This window comes from Xenopus tropicalis, chromosome 4 (assembly GCF_000004195.4).
Source record: "Xenopus tropicalis strain Nigerian chromosome 4, UCB_Xtro_10.0, whole genome shotgun sequence".
NCBI classification, from domain to species: Eukaryota; Metazoa; Chordata; class Amphibia; order Anura; family Pipidae; genus Xenopus; species Xenopus tropicalis.
Genome location: NC_030680.2, coordinates 132327338 through 132346753, shown reverse-complemented (window position 1 = coordinate 132346753; position 19416 = coordinate 132327338). Strand labels below are relative to the sequence as shown.

Here is a 19416-nt window from a genome sequence, read left to right as displayed (position 1 = left end):
TGCTAAAGACTGTTGACGCCTTGAATTAGAAAGATTTTTTTGCCTTTACAATACATGCAAGATGCTGCTCTACTTGTGGCAAGGTAGACTCAATTTACACATAACTCACCTCCGAGCCCATCAGGCGTGTGTTAGCTCTACGCTTTATCACGCTTTATCTGTGTGAATTGCGTGATTATCGCCTTGAGATGTTTAATGATGCAGGGAGAATGGAGGGGAAGGATGGCTGATATCACCGGAGTGTGTGCAGCATCACAGATTCGCTGTCCTTGGCTAATGAAATTTATAAAATTGCTCTGAGGGTAGCGCCTTAACCAAACCATATGTTTATGTCTGCGGAACCACTGACAGATTCCATTAGTAACCCTGTTCTGGCATTCACAGAGCAGCACATTCTGATTACAGCCTCAAAATTGTATTTATTTTTTAATAAAAAAGCAAAATCTCTGCCCCCCCCCCCCCCGTCCAAAAATGTCTTCTTTCGAGACAGCAACCTGTTCAATATTTTGCACGTTATGGAGCTTTGAGAGAAGCGAAGGGGAAAATGAAATTACTTGTGATGTCCGACACATATTTCTATGGCTGGAACTGTCAGTAATCAAATAGCAATAATAAAAAAAAGGATTAAAAAAATCCATGTACATGTTGGGGGGTTGTATCTATTGTCTGTGTTGAATTGCAAGAGCTGTTTTGTTAAGTAGACGTCCATGTTTGACACATACACCCAGGGGTGCTCATTAAAATGTGTCCCAGTTTTTATAATGTTATGCCTGTGCCCCTTCTATTACGCAGCCATGTGAAATGAATGAAGAATGGTTTGTGTTTTGCTACTTTATATCCCTTAAAGAAACAGATAATGGAGTTTTTTATTAATAGGTTTTTTACATAGGCAGTGCCATTCCATTCTCTTAATGGGCTTCTGCTAACACAAGGGGAGGGGGGTATTCAGTGTTGTTTTATTATTATTGACTGCACATTTCTGAGGGGATGCTTTGACCTCCGTTAATCTGCATGATAGTTTAAAAACATCACATGATGATGCACTTAATTGGCTTCATAATGTATAGATTATGGTAGGCTTGAATTTAAAGGGCCACTATAACCAACACTATATACCTGTGCTAGTCATGGTATTGCTATGTAGCCTGTCCCTGGACCTCACCTCTTGGTTGGTTTCAAGAAAGGAAATAAAAGGAAAACAGGAGAGATGTGGGAGGTGATGTATAAGCCATATCAAATCAGGTGTAGAAACATCACCGGCATGCACTCAACGGACTCCAGGACAGCGGTTGTAAAACTTCAAAAAGGCTTTATTCAAGGATCCAGACCTGAAGCGTAGGTACCTATGGATACGTGTGGCAACACACAAAACACGTCAGGTCTGGATGGTTGTGTTGTGTTTTCCCTTGCTGCGGGTCTGGGGCATTGCACCCGGGCCACTGAGAGAAAGCGGTGAGTGTATATCTAACTGTTCACAACTGTATGTAGTATATTAATTGCACTAATATGAAGACTGAATACCTACAGAGCGAGAGGTTCGGGGCATAAGCACCCGGACCTGTAGTCTAATTTGGTGAGCGTTTGGCTTGTTATAAGAAACCATTAAATGTAAGCTTAAGTTTATAGTTCACCACTACATAAGTATATAAGTGAATAGGAATGACTGGGAGCCTCCAGACAAACAGAGTGAATTGTATAAGCCATATCAGCCATGCTTTATGGCGGGTATTCTAGTTTTAATTCTAAAGGTTTTCAAACAATAAGCAGAGCCATATTCAGGGAAAGAACTAGGGGTACGTGCCCATAGCGCAGTGGTGGGGGTGGGGGGGGGGTCAAAGCACATACCAATTGTGTACCCTAGTCTGGTCCATTGTCCTCCTAACTCCAGTTTCCAGTTATCCCTATTTTTTATGAGCCCCAAATCCATCACTGAACATTTGCGTCAGAATCCAAAGACTTAATTGAGGGATAAAACTGTACCAGGAAGAACAATTTGACCTTTGGTGAATCTGCATGATTGAGGCATGAAGTGCACGCTGAATGCATCAAAATACTGCAAAATACTGGTATACTAATGATATTATCCCTTTCCATTTGTACTCTCTTACATCATCTCAGATGCCCTCTATAAATTCTATATTCTGAAAGAAAAACTCTAATGGACCTTTAGACCTTTGATCATCATCCTCATTGCTGTTAAATTACATATATAGCTCCAAAGCTTTACAAATAACAATATTATTGTTAGTTACAGTTAATTAACCTACAAGGGTTAAAGAATGAAACAGCAGGATTAGATTTTCTTCCAGTAGGAGCCACCATTTTATCTGGCAGTCAGCGGGTCCAGTGTTAACCTAGCAAAGTGCCAGTTAGCAAGATCTGTCCCAAGAAGGCAGACAGATACTAGGGCTGAAATCATACACATATTTAATATTCTTATGGTGTCAGGGTATGAAGAAAGGGAATGAAAAGAACAAGCAGAGAGGAAATGACAGTCACACAGCGGAGACCTTCCCTTGCTAATTAGCCAACACTACCTGCCAGAGGACTTGCAAACTACACACTGGTATAGATGGCATATAACAAATCCTCTGAGAAGCTAGAAAGTCGCAGGTCTATGATTAAGTGCTCTGCATGAATCCATTAGTCCAGGCTGTTCGTTAATAGGAGCTCGGTGGGCTTTTATTGTTTTTTCCTATACCTTAGTCAGAATAAGGGATGTTCAGTTACTGAACTATGTGTCTGGTAAACAATTCCTATTCCTTTTGCGCTACCCAGATCTGCACAAAGATGGGGGCATGATGAACCATTTGTTATGATCCTGAACGTCATGCCCTTTTTAAGTCTAAAAATGCACAGAATAAGGTGTAGATTTTGGGACAGGCAAACAGACACCCAACCTTACCCAGACTAAATGCTACTTGCAAGTTCCATTTTTTTCTATTTAATGCATGTGGAGTGACTAATAAACAAACAGAGTTGGTCAATGTCATACAACAATGGAACATTTATTGTATAAATATGTCTCTTTACAAAAAGAGAAAATATGACTTCTATTTGATTTAGCATCAGATGCACTTACATACTGGGGGAAGTGTTTTCTGAATTTCATATTTCTTTCCCAGCTGGCCATCGGGGACCTGATGTTATTATGGGGCCCAAGGATGTTAAATGAGCCCCTATGCCCCTCCCCCACCCCCCGATAGCTGCCTTGTAGTAGAATTAAGTGTAAAAAAACTGGACTTTTCTGAGTTTATCTTGGAGACACAAGTCATTCTCACACTATTTATGCCAGGGTGCCCACTGTTTGCCACTGGGTGACTTTGACTCAAGGTTAGAAAAAGTGGGCACAACCACTAGTCACAGTTCACCTATTGACTTTTATTGGTTTAAATTTAAACTGCTGCCGTTCTTTAACTATTATTTCTAGGGTCCCTAATTCACTGGGTAACTGCAGTTCCAGGTTAGAAAAAGTGGGTGGAGCCACCAAAATTTAAATTTCTGCCATTCAGACAGTTGCAGGGACCCATAGGGTTACTATGCCCCCATGGCTTTAAATCCTACCATTTCCTTCTTTATCCTGTTACTGGGCAAAGACCCATGTATCTAGTTTAGCATTTGCATTCTGTGCCTTATTGGTTTGTGGGTTGACCACTCCCTTTGCACTCTAATATAGTGTTTAGCAAAGGGATGGATCCTGCTCTTTGGCTACATCTGTTGACTCAGGTGGAAGTCGGGAAGCAGGGACCCCGTGAACGAGCGATGGCTTGAATAGTAGAACATCCTTAAGAGCACTTTCTATGAAAGTGAAACACTGAGGACAGATAGAAAGAACAGTTTTTGGCTCCAACCAGGAGAGGTTAGCAGGAGAGGTTAGTACCCTTCCTTACAGGCACTGTTGCTTTAGTGCAGGTCACAGCTTAAACACAGTTATCAGGTTAATTCCTAACCCTTAGTTGGCTGTTTGGGATCCTTACACAGCTAAGGTACACATCCTGAGGACCTGAGATACTTGTCCAGATTACTCTCCATAGTGGTGCTGTGCTGCTTGGTGTCTTTACCCTGCCCAGAATCTGTAGAGGTGGGATAAACCCGGTGAACATCTTCTGTTTCTATCCTAAGAGCTTTAAACTCTCCTCTGTGTGAGTATCTGCAATAACCCTGTAGACTAATTGTCTGGGAAAATAACAAGTTGATTTATGTTTAACCGCAAAAGAACCTTCTGGCGTCCATTCTTTATATTATTTTGCACACAGCCTAAGTGAGTTGAAGTTGCATCACACCCCAAGGATATTTACACATTGTGAAAGCCCATCTAGTGTGTAGTTCTATGTACCCCATGCTCTAAAACCAGTCTAGCTGGTGTTGCCTGTGTTTACTGCCAAACAGGGGTTACACAATATTAAAACCAGGGTACCCAAAATGTCTATGAAGATTTTCATTCATCCAGGTCATGGTATATCTTGTATAAATAAATCTAAAGCAACTGGACTTGTTAGGTAATCATTGAAGACGTTTCACTACTCATCCGAGCAGCTTCTTCGGTATAACTGAAGTTGAACTGAAGAAGCTGCTCAGATGAGTAGTGAAACATCTTCAATGATTACCTAACAAGTCCAGTTGCTTTAGATTTATTTATACAAGATACAGGGTCCCCAAACTTTGCATAGTGGTTTTATATAGTAACAACAGATCTGATTTCATTCAGTGACTTCACGTTTTTCAAACGTTTTTTTTAATTCTATTGTTAATTATTTTACATGATAAAGTAAGTGACTGTATAATGCCAGTGGCACACCTTAATACAGGGAAACAGCCTGTAGGTAATAGAGGCACAGCTTACAGGTTAATTTACAGTGCGAGTGAGTGCAGCCGGAATGAGACTGATTCTCCGGTTGAGGTGTTTATCTCCCAGCCGGCAAAATACCCCTGAGAGAAGCGAGTGGCACAAGAAGTGTGAGAGAGGCGTGAATCTCTTCATAAGAGTACGATCCGGCCGGCATCAAGGAATTCTCTTGTTTGCGTGTCTTGGATGAGTGATAATGGAATTAATTACCAGACTGGGAGATGCAAATCTAATAAGAGCTTGGCAATGGTGTGATATCACTTCATAATATTCACCTGAAAAAGAGTGATTGTCTCGCTTCATTGTGAGATTTGATTTAAATATTGTGTGTTCATTCCAACAAGTTTTATCTGATTCTGCCAGACGGGCAGTCATGCAAGTCAGATGGATTAAAGGCTGGCAGTGCCCTTACAAATGCAATGACTCAGGAGCTATTTGTCGCAACAAGTACAGTATATAAGTATACAAAATAGACAATACTTTGAATTGTCTCTACATGTGTTTTAACACAGACAGTTCTCAGTATTGTCTATAGCAGGGTATTTTTTGGCGTTTTGTAGCTGCAACAAGTAGCTCCGTGTGTCACAGCCCTAAAACTGCAAGGAAATTGTAAATAAGTGTTACTTTACTGCCTTGCAGCAGCATTGACCTGAATAGCAATGCAAATAATTGAACCAAAATGCTATAGTCCTGCAGGATTCCTGCAGATGATGTCACAACCATAAATATATTCTTCCAGTGTTCATAGAGACCAGTGGGTCCTTTGTTATGTCTGTGGCCAGAGTGGGCCCCATGTAAGTGACAGGGTTGGATTAAAAAGGTCACAACGTCATCACAAAATTACTTAAAACTGCAAAGAAAGTCTAAAAAAAATGTCAATCTGTCTGCAGCTGCCATGGAGGCGGCAGGTATAGGATCCATTATCCAGAAACCCGTTATTCATAAAGCTCGGAATTACGAAAAGTCCATCTACCATAGACTAAATTATTCCTTTTTACACTGTAATAATAAAATAGTCCCTTGTACTTCATACCAACTAAGATATAATTAATCCTTACTGGAGGAAACACGATCCTGTTGGGTTTATTCAATGTTTCAAATATTTTTTTAGTTGTTTTAAGATATGGAGATCCAAATTACAGAAAGACAGCCTATCCGGAAAACCCCATATCCAAAGCATTCTGAATAATAGGTCCCATACCTGCACCAAAACACTGTAGCTCGGCAGGATTCCTGCAGTTAATGTCACAGTTGTGAACATATCCTTCCCTTGGGTCCTTTTATATGCCTGTGGCCAGACTGGGCCCCATGGGCAGGGTTACATTGAAAAAAGCCATAAGCCCAAATAATACTAATAATATACAGATAATATACCATTCTGTAATTGCAATAAGCCTTGGGGCACCAGCACTTATAGCACCACCAGCACTATATTCAGTATATATATATAATGGATGTCCCACCTGCACACCTTTCAGTAAGCTAGGGGGCCCCTCATGTCTAACATTGCCTTAGATAGTGTGCACCCCCCTGACATTCCTGCATAGGGGAACATAAGCAGAATATAAACCTTAATGCTAAACAGGCCATAAGTTCTAAAGGTTCTGTACGCCCAGCTGTTTAAACATGTGCCAGATTCTTTCCTAAAGACACAGGGGCTGCCGCTAGAGATCTAATGGCTTAGCCATATGACACTGCAAGCTGGCCAGCTTCCTGAGCATAAATAGCATAACTCTCCAAAGAATGAAATATTTAGGGTGCTTTGTTTTGCCTGTTGAGGAATTATGTCTGGACTCATTGTATTTTTAAAAATAGCACTCGCCTATGATTAAGTACAAGATAGACACGAAATGCATTGGGAAGACTCTATTGAGGGCTTTGCCTATTTTTACTCTTTGTTATGTATTTGGGTCTTTTTGCAGCTTAAAGGGGCAGGATACCCCCTTACCCCTGAGTTTAATGAATAGGGCTTGTGCTGAACATACTTCTTGCCTATTATTTTAATCACACAAAAATCATGCGTTTTTTGTTATTTCTAAGTGAAACAGCTCAAACAAAAAAGTTGAAGCTACTCCAAACAGTCACAACAAAGGGTAAAGAGAAGGGGTTGCAAAGGGGTAAGGGGTAAACAAATTATTCACTATGTGAGGTCTAAATGTGGAGTAGCTTCAGCTTCCCTGTTTGCTCTGTTTCGCTTAAGAAAGAAAAAAGAAAAAAACATGGACTTTTCATGAATAAAACAATAGGCAAAAGTATGTTCAGCACAAGCTATTCATTAAAAATTAGAAAACAAGTACAAGTAACAGATAATGTGTTATTTTTTAGTGCAGGTATGGGACCTGTTATCCAGAATTCTCGGGATCTGGGGTTTTCCAGATAAGATATCTTTCTGTCATTTGGATCTCTATACCTTAAGTCTGCTAAAAATATAATTTAAAGATTGATTGAACCCAGTAGTTTTGTTTGCCTCAGATAAAGATGAGTTAATTAGTTGGGATCAAGTACAATGTACTGTTTCGTTAATAAAAAGGAAATCAATTTTAAAAGTTTGAATTATTTTATTAAAATGGAGTCTATAGGAGATGACCTTCCTGTAATTCAGAGGTTTCTGGATAATTGGGTTCCAGATAACAGATCCCATAACTGTAACTTTATATATATATACATCAGGGGTTTCCCTCTAGGTGTTTTTCTGTCAATTGTAGCTCCTATCCTCACTCCCACAGGGAATGCTGGGAGCTGTAGTATAACAGGCATAAGGCCAATTGCTAATTTATGTCATTTTTTGGTCCCCAATCTGTGCTAACTGGGGTCCAGGTGCTATTTCCTGGAATACCCCCCAGGCTCATTACATAGAGAGGCTCCACTGCTGCATTTGTTAATAAGAGACGTCACAGTGTTGCAGAGAGAAGGGGAGTGACAGAATTGTGCTGAATATTTAGCAATGCATCTGATACCCACATTAGTAATGAGCCAATCAGTGCAAAGCGGAATCATTCTTTGATTAAATACAATACCACCTCTATGTATAGATTAAAGGGAAACTACTTTTTTGCATAATGGAAATCTAAGCAACTTTACAATATACACACAATTACACACAATTGTTAGTGGTTATAAAGTTATTTATGAAATCCATTTGCTACTGAAAGCAGCAGTGTCTGCCTGGCTGTTGGCCCTCGCTGCACTGCTGGTTCAGGCCGTTGCTGGGTGGAAGTGCCCTGTAATGTACGGCGTGACTGCAGCTGACAGTTAGCGAATCTGTACCAACATAAAGCTGATCTCTCTGTGTGAGAGTATTGTGTGCGACTAAGTAACAAAGGCTGTGCTTAATGTCGTTCCCAGCTCGTGCACTGAGAGGGATGAATGGTATAGCTGTATCAGCAGAACTGTGCAGGAATACTACAAAGCTCCCACTGTATCTATCTACAACAACCTCGAGGTAAGTGCGACTTGCCATTGGCAAATTAGGGGCACTTTCCTCACTGTAATCTAACTTCTGGCCTAGAACTACAGCACCCATAAACCTTAGCCAGATAATGATGGTAAGCCTGCATGTTGGATATGTCCCCTGACCCGTTGAAATTCTACTGTTTAATGGTTATAAATGCCACTCAAACACAACTTAAGCTTTTTGAAAAGTAAACATAATTTCAATCAACTTTGCAATATACATCAGTTAAAAAATATGCAGCCTTTTCATGATTTGTAATGTAATAATATGGTTTGGAACAGAACCCTAAGCTCCGCCCCCGGTTCCCCTGCTGATCCGGCTGACTACTTTGAGACTCAAATAAAATGTAACAGTAGCCGACTGTCTTCAGCCTGCCTTCAGCCTGCATCCTCCCAATCCCACAATTCCCTGCACAGGTGATGTAAATAAGGAAAGGAATATCACAGTGCAATGCATTGTGGGTTCTGTAGTTCCTGCATGCTGTCTGTAAGCTGTGGAGAAGTTGTTACAATCTGCAACATCAGTGTTTTAGTCCCTCCTCCCCTGCAAGGATTCAAATGATGCAGAAAGAGAAAAACTGTTTTGCAGCTGGATTTCAGCATATAAAATGGCATTTATTCATATTTTTTGAAGGAACAGATTACAGTGATAGGTACATTAGGGTTTTTTGTGTTATGTGGGGTTTAGAAGGTGGCGTCCCTCTTTAAATAACATGTTTTTATCTTTTCATTTTGCAACTTGCAACTGTTAAAAGTAATCATTTTCCAGTGAAATATCGTGAAATCAAAGCCAGAAGAGTTATAGCATGGTGTGTGGTGCTGCCATGCTGTTTGCACTTTTAGAGTGATGTCAAAGCATTCCCAGTGTAAAGGAAATGTAAACCCTTGAATCAAATTAATGTAAATGAACGTATCTGTTATAATTTTTTTTATGTTTTTTTGTGTAAAACGAGCAGTTTTTACGCTGCCGATAAAACGAATTGAACCAACAGCACCACGTGCTGTTTATTCACTCAACTGGACACAGTTGAAAAGAAAAATTAAGTTAGGGAGAAAAGGAAAGTCTCGGGCTGGTCCTCTGCTCAGGAAATGAAGTTAGTGAGCAGAGGAGAGTCTTTTTTATGGTAAGTTCTAAGCAGAGCAGAGACATTCCGTGTCTTTTGAACTTAACTTTCTAATGACTGTGGGGGTCGGCTGAAACGATCAGCAGGTGGCGCTGTTGCTTTGCACTCATCTTGGTGTAATAACAGCTCATATCTTAAAAACAAGTATAAAAAATAAACCATGTAAATTGCAAAAGTGCTCAGAAGAGCTCTCTGACATAAATAACCTTGACCAATTGCATGTGGAAACCATTCGAGTAAATGATAGGCTACATGGCACTAAACAAAAGTGGAGGATGTACCCTAAGCACCATGGGCCTAAGGCTTTGGGAGCAAAGGCAGAAAACAGTGGACTTGCACAATCAGTAAGACCTTTATAGAATTTAGGGAAAGCAATGCAACTGCTATACAATGATGGAAAGGCAATTTATTTATTATCTATGTGCTGGATTCCAGACTGATTGTAGGGGAAAAAGAAGAAAGAAATGAGCTTCCCAAGAATGACAGTGGCCTCAGTTATATTGCTAAAATTAGGTGACAGTCACACTCAGTAGGCTCTGTCACTGCCCCCTGCTGCCCGGGCATTCAGCTGCTCATTGTGTGAATATATAAGTGGGTAATGGCACAATCATTAACTAACAAAGCTTTTTCTTTCTCATCTTGCTTTTGTTTATTATGAGATTTTATATTCAAGGAGAGGGACTGTTTAGCCATCTATAGACTTAGCATTCTATGTATATTCCCTTCCTATCAGTGAGAGGATTTTACAGTGACTCCCATTATCTTACATCAGCTGCCCTCTAATTAAGAGCAGAAAAGACATATAGAAATCAAATTCCAAAATATGAAAATCAGAGGGGTTCATACCTGCGCAGCCTACAGTTTGTTGTTGTGACCTGGCACTGGGTCATTTTATTAGGCAGGCAGTGATATTATTGTATGATGGAAGCAAGTAGTCCTTAAATAATCATTTACATTTAAGGGTATATTTATCATGCTGTGTAAAAAGTGGAGTGAAGCATTACCAGTGATGTTGCCCAGGGCAACCAATCAGCAATTAGATTTCAACAATTAGTAAACCAAAGCAAAGTATCTGATTGGCTGATATGTTTTACTCCACGTTTTACACAGCATGATAAATATACCCCTTAATCTATAGTTCTGAAAGGGGAACTTCAGCTTCTGAACCAAAATGTGTGAAAGTGCCCCACACAGCACAGAAACCCCTAATATACCTATCACTGTAATCTGTTCCTACAAAAAGTATGAATAAATAGTAATTTTATATAATGAAATCCAGCTGCAAAACAGTTCGCTTTCTGCATCATTTGAAATGCTGGCAGGGAAGGAGGGACTAAAACATTGATGTTACAAATTGTAACAAGTTCTCCACAGCTTACAGACAGCAACTACATAACCCACAATGCACTGCACTGCAATGTTCCTTTCCTTACTAACATCCCGTGTGCAGGGAATTGTGGGATTGGGAGGATGCAGGCTGAAGGCAGGCTGAGGACAGTTGACTACTGTTTTATATGAGCCTCAAAGTAGTCAGCCAGATCAGCAGGGGAACAGGGGGCGGGGCTTAGGTAACTGTTCCAAACCATATTATTACAATCAAAAACATGAAAAGGCTGCACATTTTTTAACTGATGTATATTGCAAAGTTGCTTGAAATTAAACTTACTTTTCAAAAAGCTTAAGTTGTGTTTGGGTGGAGTTCCCCTTTAACCCCCACAAGATTGTGATCTCTCATATAGAAACTTTTATATTTGTACAACTTTTATGCAATACCACCATCTAGTGGACAAATATTGAAAATATTTTTTAGTGGATGGTTTGCCTTTGAGTTCATTTTTAGTATGATAACTCTCCAGTCTGAAATGTCAGCAGCTATCTGGTAGCTAGAGTTTGAATTACCTTAGCAACCAGGAAGTGGTTTAAATGAGAGAGGACCTGAATAGAAAAATAAGTAATATAAAGTAACAATAACAATAAAATTGTAGCCTCACAGAGCAATAGATTATTACTATGCTGGTCAGTGACAGCCATTTCAAAGTTGGAAAGAGTCAGAAGAAAGCAAATAATTAAAAAAAAAACTATAAAACAAAAAAAAAGGCCAATTGAAAAGTTGTTTAGAATCAGCCATTGTACAATATACTAAATGTTATCTTAAAGGTAAACCATTCCTTTGGTCTAATTTTTGTCTTTAAACACTTCCTGCTTGAGTGGATTCTTGGGGTAATTCTCACCAGTGACCCCCTCCAGCTCAGCATTTCAAATGCAATTGTGGTGTTATTGGATGGGATCTTTAAAAGGCCACTAACACCAACCTAAATGATCTTATTTATGTTTACATGGCTCATTTATTATCCTAGAGGCAAAAATTTGCATCTGGGGCAATGACTGCACTCTGTACCATTACAAATCTAGTGCAGAATGCAGATTTATTGGGCATATGAGCCGGAGCAAAGGCATTAAGTGAAGGGCTTGAGCCTTGTGCCTGTTGGCTTTTCCTACCTTGCACCCCTAAATAACACAAGGGTGGCTAAAAAGCTCAGCTGCTTTGTGCTCAGTTTGGTTGCACATTTGGGAGCCACATTAGCATGGCATAGGCCACGTTAGCGTGACATAGGGGCAAGGTGTAAATTGCAAATAAAGATTGTGATTTGCACCTGTTTTTGCACCTTGTTCCATGATAATAAACAAGTCCTCATATCCTGTCCATCACCTGCACCTACAATATTTGTTAGCAGCAACAGTTCGGCGTGTAGAGAGGCATAAAGGACATTTTGCTTCTGTTTAACTTCGGTTAAAGGGGAAATATACCCCCCTTTTATACATGAGCTCATTCAGTTGAAAAGGTACATAAATACACAATCTAAACTGTCAAAAATAAATATAAATGTATTTTTTTTAACACAGACTGTAAGCCTAAGGGGCTTTGGAGATGATTCTTACTAGAAACATTGATTCTTTTGATTCTGAGGAATCAGGTATGTACCTGATTCCTCAGACTGAAAGGCATCCATGTTACTAGTAAGAATTATTTCCCAAACCCCATAGGCTTACAGTGTAATGCAACTCCTGCCCCACCTTGTTATATTGTGAAGGAAATGATTTATAGTAAGCGAGCCAGGGGTGTAGTGCATGTAACTGGTCATATTCCTAATTCTCTACAAGCACGTGGCCAAACATTGCACGGATCCAAATCCTAAATTGCACATTGGAGTGTAACCTTCCATTGTTTATCACTGTAAAGTCACATGACAATAAGGGTACAGGTATGAATCTACCTGGGATCCAGTACATCCTCTATAGGAACACGACGGCATGAATGTTATGGTGGTAGCATCTCTCCTGTGTTATAAGGAACAAAATCCTTCTGACTAAAACCCATTGGATATACCAGCCTGTAGTTCTAATGTTCTATCTATCCCTGGGGATTCAGGCAAATGCCAGAGGGGCTGCTGTAAGATGCCACAGACAGTCACTATTTATTGGGCTGGTGGGGGGGCTGTTCGGGCCTCTGTGTACTTGGAATGCCAGGGCCTATTTTGAATTCCAGTCTGGGCCTGATCCAGAGAGGGAATATCTTTCCATTAACCATGTCAGTGCTGCAGATGGCACTTTGATCTGTGCCAGTTGTAAGCAAATCATCCCTAAATTAAAGAGCAGCCCAGAACCAGGTCCAGAACTAGGGGTAGGCAGAAGAAGCACCAGCCTAGGGTGCAACGATGGGGGGCACTAAGCACATACCTCTTCTGCTTACCCCTACTCTGCAGTCTCTTGCACCCCAGCACTCACATGGTGTGCTCCACCCTCCACCATCAGCAAAGTTATCGAGCAAGGGCACACAAGCATGCGGGGGGCAGTAGAAGGTGTGGTTGTCGACTGGGTTGCCTAGGGCGTCTGGTCGGCTTGGCCCGCCCCTGACTAGAAGCATAGAATCCATGGCATCGGCACTATACCGGCACTATACTATGCAGCTGCACAAGGCCAAGCAGTTCTGTGTTCTTGTGCAAATAATTTTTTTTTGTTTTTTTTCTCAGATCAGGGAAAGACTTGGAATGGGCTTGGGCGAGAGGCCCCCGAGTGTGGCCCACATGTCTCATGCCGTGATGTGTATGAACTGTGGCAGCGACTTCACCCTAACGCTAAGGCGCCATCACTGTCACGCTTGTGGCAAGGTAAGTCATTATGTGGCAAGGAAACCTTCACTCTTTGCACACTGAAGTCATTGCACCCATTTACTCTTACATGTGTTATCTGTGCACTCCCTTCATGAGTTCCTTAAACCCAATGGCAGGGCTCAGATTATCCTCTGTATATGGGATAAGGGCAGTGCTGAGACTGACTCTCACTTGTATCTGACTTCTTGCAATGCTGTTTCAACAGATCATTTGTCGCAGTTGCTCAAGGAACAAATACCCACTGAAGTACCTCAAAGATCGGCCGTCCAAAGTGTGCAACGGCTGCTTCGCCGAGCTGCGGAAAAGAGGTAACCAAGGCACAGCTGCAGGGTTTAGAATTAAAATATATATTCACTATATTATCCATTCATTATATTACAGCAGTGCTGACCAACTTCTGTGGTACCGAGGGCCAGAATTCTTTCTCACCTATGTGGTGGAGGGCTGATAATGGAAGCCAGTGCTGACCACCCATTTTTTTAAACCACACCCATGTTATCACACAAACTTTCAAGACCATATCCACATTAATGGGCTGTCCAAAACTGGACAGATGGCAACCCTATAGGAGGGCCAGCCCTTCAGTTTAGAAGCCTCTGCCATATAATGGTTCCCAAACTTTGCAGTGGCTGGTCGGTGTAGCCTGAAGGCCACTACGGTGAAATTGGTTTAATGATTATCTGCTATCCTCTACAGTACAAGTATTTATTTAGTATCTCTAGTGTTATTATGATCTAATAAGTCCCAAACAGGGGTGTAACTACAGTAAGCCAGTCCCCCACTACTGAAGATTTGTGTGGCCCCTCTCCATACTGTCACCAACCCGCACAACTTCCCTCCCTCTATAGGAGGGGGGCAGCAGCTACTGAAGCAGGAGTGGGCAATGACTGCGGCTGGCAGAGCAGGAACCTTACAGTAGAGCCCACGACTGCCCAGGCCCCAGCGGGGACTGCTGTATGGTAGATATGCCTAGGGTTGCCACCTGTCTGCCTCTTTCCTGCCCCCTGTAATGTCACCGCCTGCCCTGCGAAAAAAGCCAGCAGAGATGGCAAACCTAGATATGCCACAGCTCACTAAAGGGAGTGTTGAACCCAAACTGCGTAGCTTTATTGCATCACCGCCAGTGATTAAATTAATTTGATTGAGGAGGTCTGAATCTGAGTAATGAGTAACTGATCACACCTAGATTTATGGTTTTATATTGTGCGGATAAGCAAAGCTCTGGGCTGCTCCTGCTTAACAACTCCCACCCTGTTGGTATCTCCATGCCGACTGCTGTAATTATGCACCCCTGGTTATATACCCTGGCTAAGGCTTCTCTTCTTCACCTCTTCCTCCTACAGATCTAGCAGCGATGAACATGAACTCCTCGCCGCCGCTACCCAGATCCACCAGCACATTGTCGGCCATGTTCAGCAGCATTCACCCATCTTACTTTAGAAGACACAAGAAAATCCCTTCTGCTCTGATGGAGGTAGGGCCAAGGCTGTCTGATAAAAGGCAAGGATAATAGATACCTATGTTTCGTATACATTTGCTTTTACAGTGTTTTTCAAAGGGCAAGAATCAAAAACAGGTGGAGTTACTAGTGATGAGCAAAATTTTAAACCAGTCATGGATTTGCTGTGAAATTATGTGGTCGTGACAAAAGAAATTGTGGCTGTGTCATATACAAAGCGGTTGCGTCAAAAAAGTAATGTTGCATCAAAAAAAGTAGGGTACACGGTAGCCACCGTTTTCCACATTTTTCTGCAGTTTTGCAAATTTTGCAGCGATTCGAAACTGGACAGTTTTGCTCATCACTACAAACTGGATTGCCAGTTGTGCCTGAAAAATCTAAGAATCCTCCCAAATTTCACCACTTTTACTGTTCCTGTGGTTTTCAGAAAATACTATAACTTGAGCGCTAGGCACAATGAAAACCTGCAATGGGATAACTGCCTGAAGAGTATTACAACATTCTTTTTATTAATTTATGCAAAATTGTTGAGGTTGAATGGCCAGCCTTTGGTTGCCAGGGGTTTCTGGGAGTTGTAGTGCAGTTCTTCCAAAAGCTCTAATGACACAGGTTGGATAATCGCAGCTTTATAAAGAGCACTAAGGCCTTTCGTGGTCACGTTAAATTTTAGTGTGATGTATTGACACTGACATCCAGAAATAATGTGCAATTGGTCTTCTTTATCCCTTGCTATAATAGGAAGTAGTGTGGAAGCAAAAGGCAGAACTCTGCCCATTAATTGGCTGATGGGGCCTAGCATGTATGTGTGCCTTGGCTTGTTTGTGTGCACTGTGAATCCTATGATCCCAGGGGGGCAGCCCTTAATACTTATAATGGCAATTTTCTATTTACAGTGGCATGTAGTACTAAATATATATATATATAGTCATGAAAATGGTTTATTTAGATCAGGGATCCCCAACCAGTGACTCAGGGGCAACATGTTGCTCCCCAACCCCTTGGATGTTGCTCTTAGTGCCCCCAAACCAGGGAGTTATTTTTGAATTCCTGACTTGGGGGCAAGTTTTGGTTGAATAAAAACAAGATTTACTACCAAATAAAGCCCCCTGTAAGCTGATAGTGTGCATAGAGGCCCCTAATAGCCAATCACAACCCTTATTTGGCTCCTCCATGAACTTTTATGGTGCTTGTGTTGCTCTCCAAGTCTTTTTACATTTGACTGTGGCTCACGAGTAGGAAAGGTTGGGGACCCCTGATTTAGATGAAGCAGGGTTTTACATATGAGCTGTTTATGCAATATATTTTTATAGAGACCTACATTGTTTGGGGGTATAGTTTTCCTGCATCTGATTCACTGGGTGTAAGTCTGGGGCACTTACTGAGGTTGTTGCTGTGGGAAACTACCACCAGCTCCAAAGTGGCAGTAGCTATGGGGTTGCCCATTCATAAAGATAGATGCTATTTGCACCCATGTGGAAGCATAGGAGCATATTTGGATGCAAGTATTGCCATTTTAGAGCTAAGTTAAGGGGGTGTTTATAAATTACCTCTAAAGTGTTCCATAGCCCCCAAAAATACAATTGTTTTGCTCACTAGGGGGCAGCAAGTTTGTATCTAAATCTAATAATGTGAATCTGCATCAGCAGTTGCACAGATTATGCACCTAACAAGCTTGGGCCTTTAATCAGCATATTTCTACTGTTCCAGTGCATTAAACTGCACCCGAGGGAGATATGCAATTACACGCCTATGCACGTTCAAGAATTCTACTGTATTTTTCCTGGTGCAGGATCTATTCCATAATAGATTTTCTCACAGATATCTTCTCCACTCATTCATGTTATTGGAGGCTGCAGGGATCAAAAAGAATTGACAGACAAATTGGTTTAACACTTTCCCTGCCAGGGGTCTTTGATCTTGGCATGCCACGGGTTGTCAGTAAACAGCACAGATCCCCAAAACTTAAAGGGGAACTCCAGCTTCTAAACCAAAATGTGTTAAAGAGCTCCACACAACACAGAAACCCCTAATATACCTATCACTGTAGTATGAATAAATGCCATTTAATATTCTGAAATCCAGCTGCAAAACAGTTTGTCTCTTTCTGCATCATTTGAAATCCTGGGAGGGGAGGAGGGACTAAAACAGTGATGTTACAATTTTTAACAACTTCTCCACAGCTAACAGACAGCATGCAGGAACTACATTACCCACAATGCATTGCACTGAGCTATTACATTCCTTACTGACATAATGCATGCAGGGAATTGTGGGATATGGAGGATGCAGGCTGAAGGCAGGCTGAGGACTGTTGACCATTTTATTTAAGTCTCAAAGTAGTCAGCCAGATCAGTCAGCCAGACAATAAAAATCATGAAAAGGCTGCATATTTTTTAATTGATGTATATTGCAAAGTTACTTGAAATTATGTTTACTTTTCAAAAAGCTTAAGAATTCTCTCACAGGTTTCCAGGTAGACAGCCCTGGTCTATTTAGGCAACAGAGTCCCTAATCCACATTTTATAGCAGAAGTGCATACTGTACATAAGAATTGATGCACAAGAGCTTTTGTAAATAAGCAATAGTCACACATGTATCTCAGAATATGGCAGTATTCTGTGTTATAAGTAATAGTAATAGTAATGACCCTTCGGGCTGTTGCATGTACTGAATATTGTGTGAGCAGCAAATATCACAAACACAAATATCTCACGGTGTCCCTGTTCCTCCCTAGGCTGCAGCATCAGGAGAGAACGCCTCAATTAGTGGCTATCTGCATCGGTGCAAGAAGGGCAAAAAATACTGGAAGAAACGTTGGTTTGTTATTAAGGGCAAAGTACTCTACACCTACACAGCATGTGAGGTACGTGTAACACACAAAAGGCAACGTTATCCCTAAGTGACTCCTTTAGTTATCATGTATTTCATTTAGGCTACTGTAATTCACTGCTCTTTAGACTCCCCCCATCTAAACTGACCCCATTCCAAACCATCATAAACACTGCTGCCAGACTCATACACCTCTCCTTCCGCTCCACAAGTGCTGCCCCTCTCTGCACTAGTGACCTGTCATATACAGGATTCACATACTCACCTACAAAGTGTTCACCAGTGCTGCACCACTATATATAACCACCCTAATTAGGGCTGGAACTAGAGGTAGGCAGATGAGGCACGTGCCTATGGTGCAACGGTAAGGGGGCGCCTATCCCTAGCCAGTGCCCTTGTCCCCCCACCACCAGCCTGTCCGTCATCTAACCTCCCCCCTCCCCATCTTTTGCGTGGCCGACTGCACAATTGGGGAGGAGTAAGGAGGCCAGCTGGGTTCACTAATCACCAAGTACACCCCCAGATCTCCTTTCACTCCCGCATCCAGGACTTTTCACCATCTGTGCCCATCCTCTGGAACTCTCTGCCTCTTACTATCAGACACCCTCAGAGCCTCCAGTTAATCAAATGGTCACTTGATTCAAGCCTATAAGCAAAGCCCAGGGTCAAATCTATATAGCGGCACCCAAGGGTGCCTTTGGGGGGCAGCCCTTTGGTGCCTTTGTTATTTTAAATAAAAACCCTCCCCAGCCACCGCCAGATGCTTCTTGGCCAAATTCAGAGCTGGGGGTTGAGGGTTCCCTCAGCGATCGCAGTGGTGTGTGTTATGGCTTTCACCGGAAGTGATGTTGTGTGTAGAAGAAGTTCAAAATAGGGGCGTAGTTAGGTCCTGTACCTAGGGTTGCACTGGATCTAAATACAGCCCTGCCTGAGCCTGCAGCAACTGGACCACCAAGCCCCCTACTCACATACTACTGGAATTGATCTCTTACTCTGCACTTACCATGACTTTACTATCCAGCAGGAACTCTACAGCCACACTAGTTACCCTCACCATATGTCTCAATTCCTCTCCCTTTTTAAATGTAAGCTCTCAGCCTTCCCCCTACTGTCCCCTAACTAAATCTAATTGTAACTAAATCGATTCTGGAGACATGTTTGTCTGTATAGGGAAACTGTTTTGGTTATGTCTCCTTAATCTGCAAAGCGTGGCAGGAAATGAGAAATTGTGTTATTTCATTCATTAATCATATTTTTCATTTTTCTTTTACAGGACAAAATTGCCACAGAAAGTTTACCTCTATTAGGTTTCCACATTGTGCCTGACAACTGGAATGAGAACCCCAAACTGGGCACCGTTTTCCAGCTTTACCATAAAAAAACCTTGTTTTATAGCTTCAAAGCAGCAGATACCAATTCTGCAATCAGGTAATGGGATGATATCCTCTATTTCCATTCTGCTTGGCCTAATCCTGCCAGGACTTTGTTGTGTGCATCTTAGTATGTAGCCATGTGATCAAGAGATGCCAGTGA

At 41.6% G+C, this 19416-nt stretch overlaps 1 protein-coding gene across 2 annotated transcripts in view; it reads left to right on the top strand.

Annotated features, from left to right (window-relative positions):
- The window catches only part of fgd5 (FYVE, RhoGEF and PH domain containing 5), a 108578-nt gene that overhangs the window by 87113 nt on the left and 2049 nt on the right, over positions 1-19416 (top strand). The window contains exons 15-20 of one of the 2 annotated variants that reach the window (XM_002938237.5): positions 8192-8288; positions 13455-13592; positions 13801-13903; positions 14939-15069; positions 17789-17917; positions 19157-19311. In XM_002938237.5, coding sequence (XP_002938283.3) covers positions 8192-8288; positions 13455-13592; positions 13801-13903; positions 14939-15069; positions 17789-17917; positions 19157-19311 — 753 coding nt within the window. Of the gene's footprint in view, positions 1-8191; positions 8289-13454; positions 13593-13800; positions 13904-14938; positions 15096-17788; positions 17918-19156; positions 19312-19416 lie in introns of those variants that run through there. The other variant, XM_031901163.1, reaches the window with a different exon arrangement.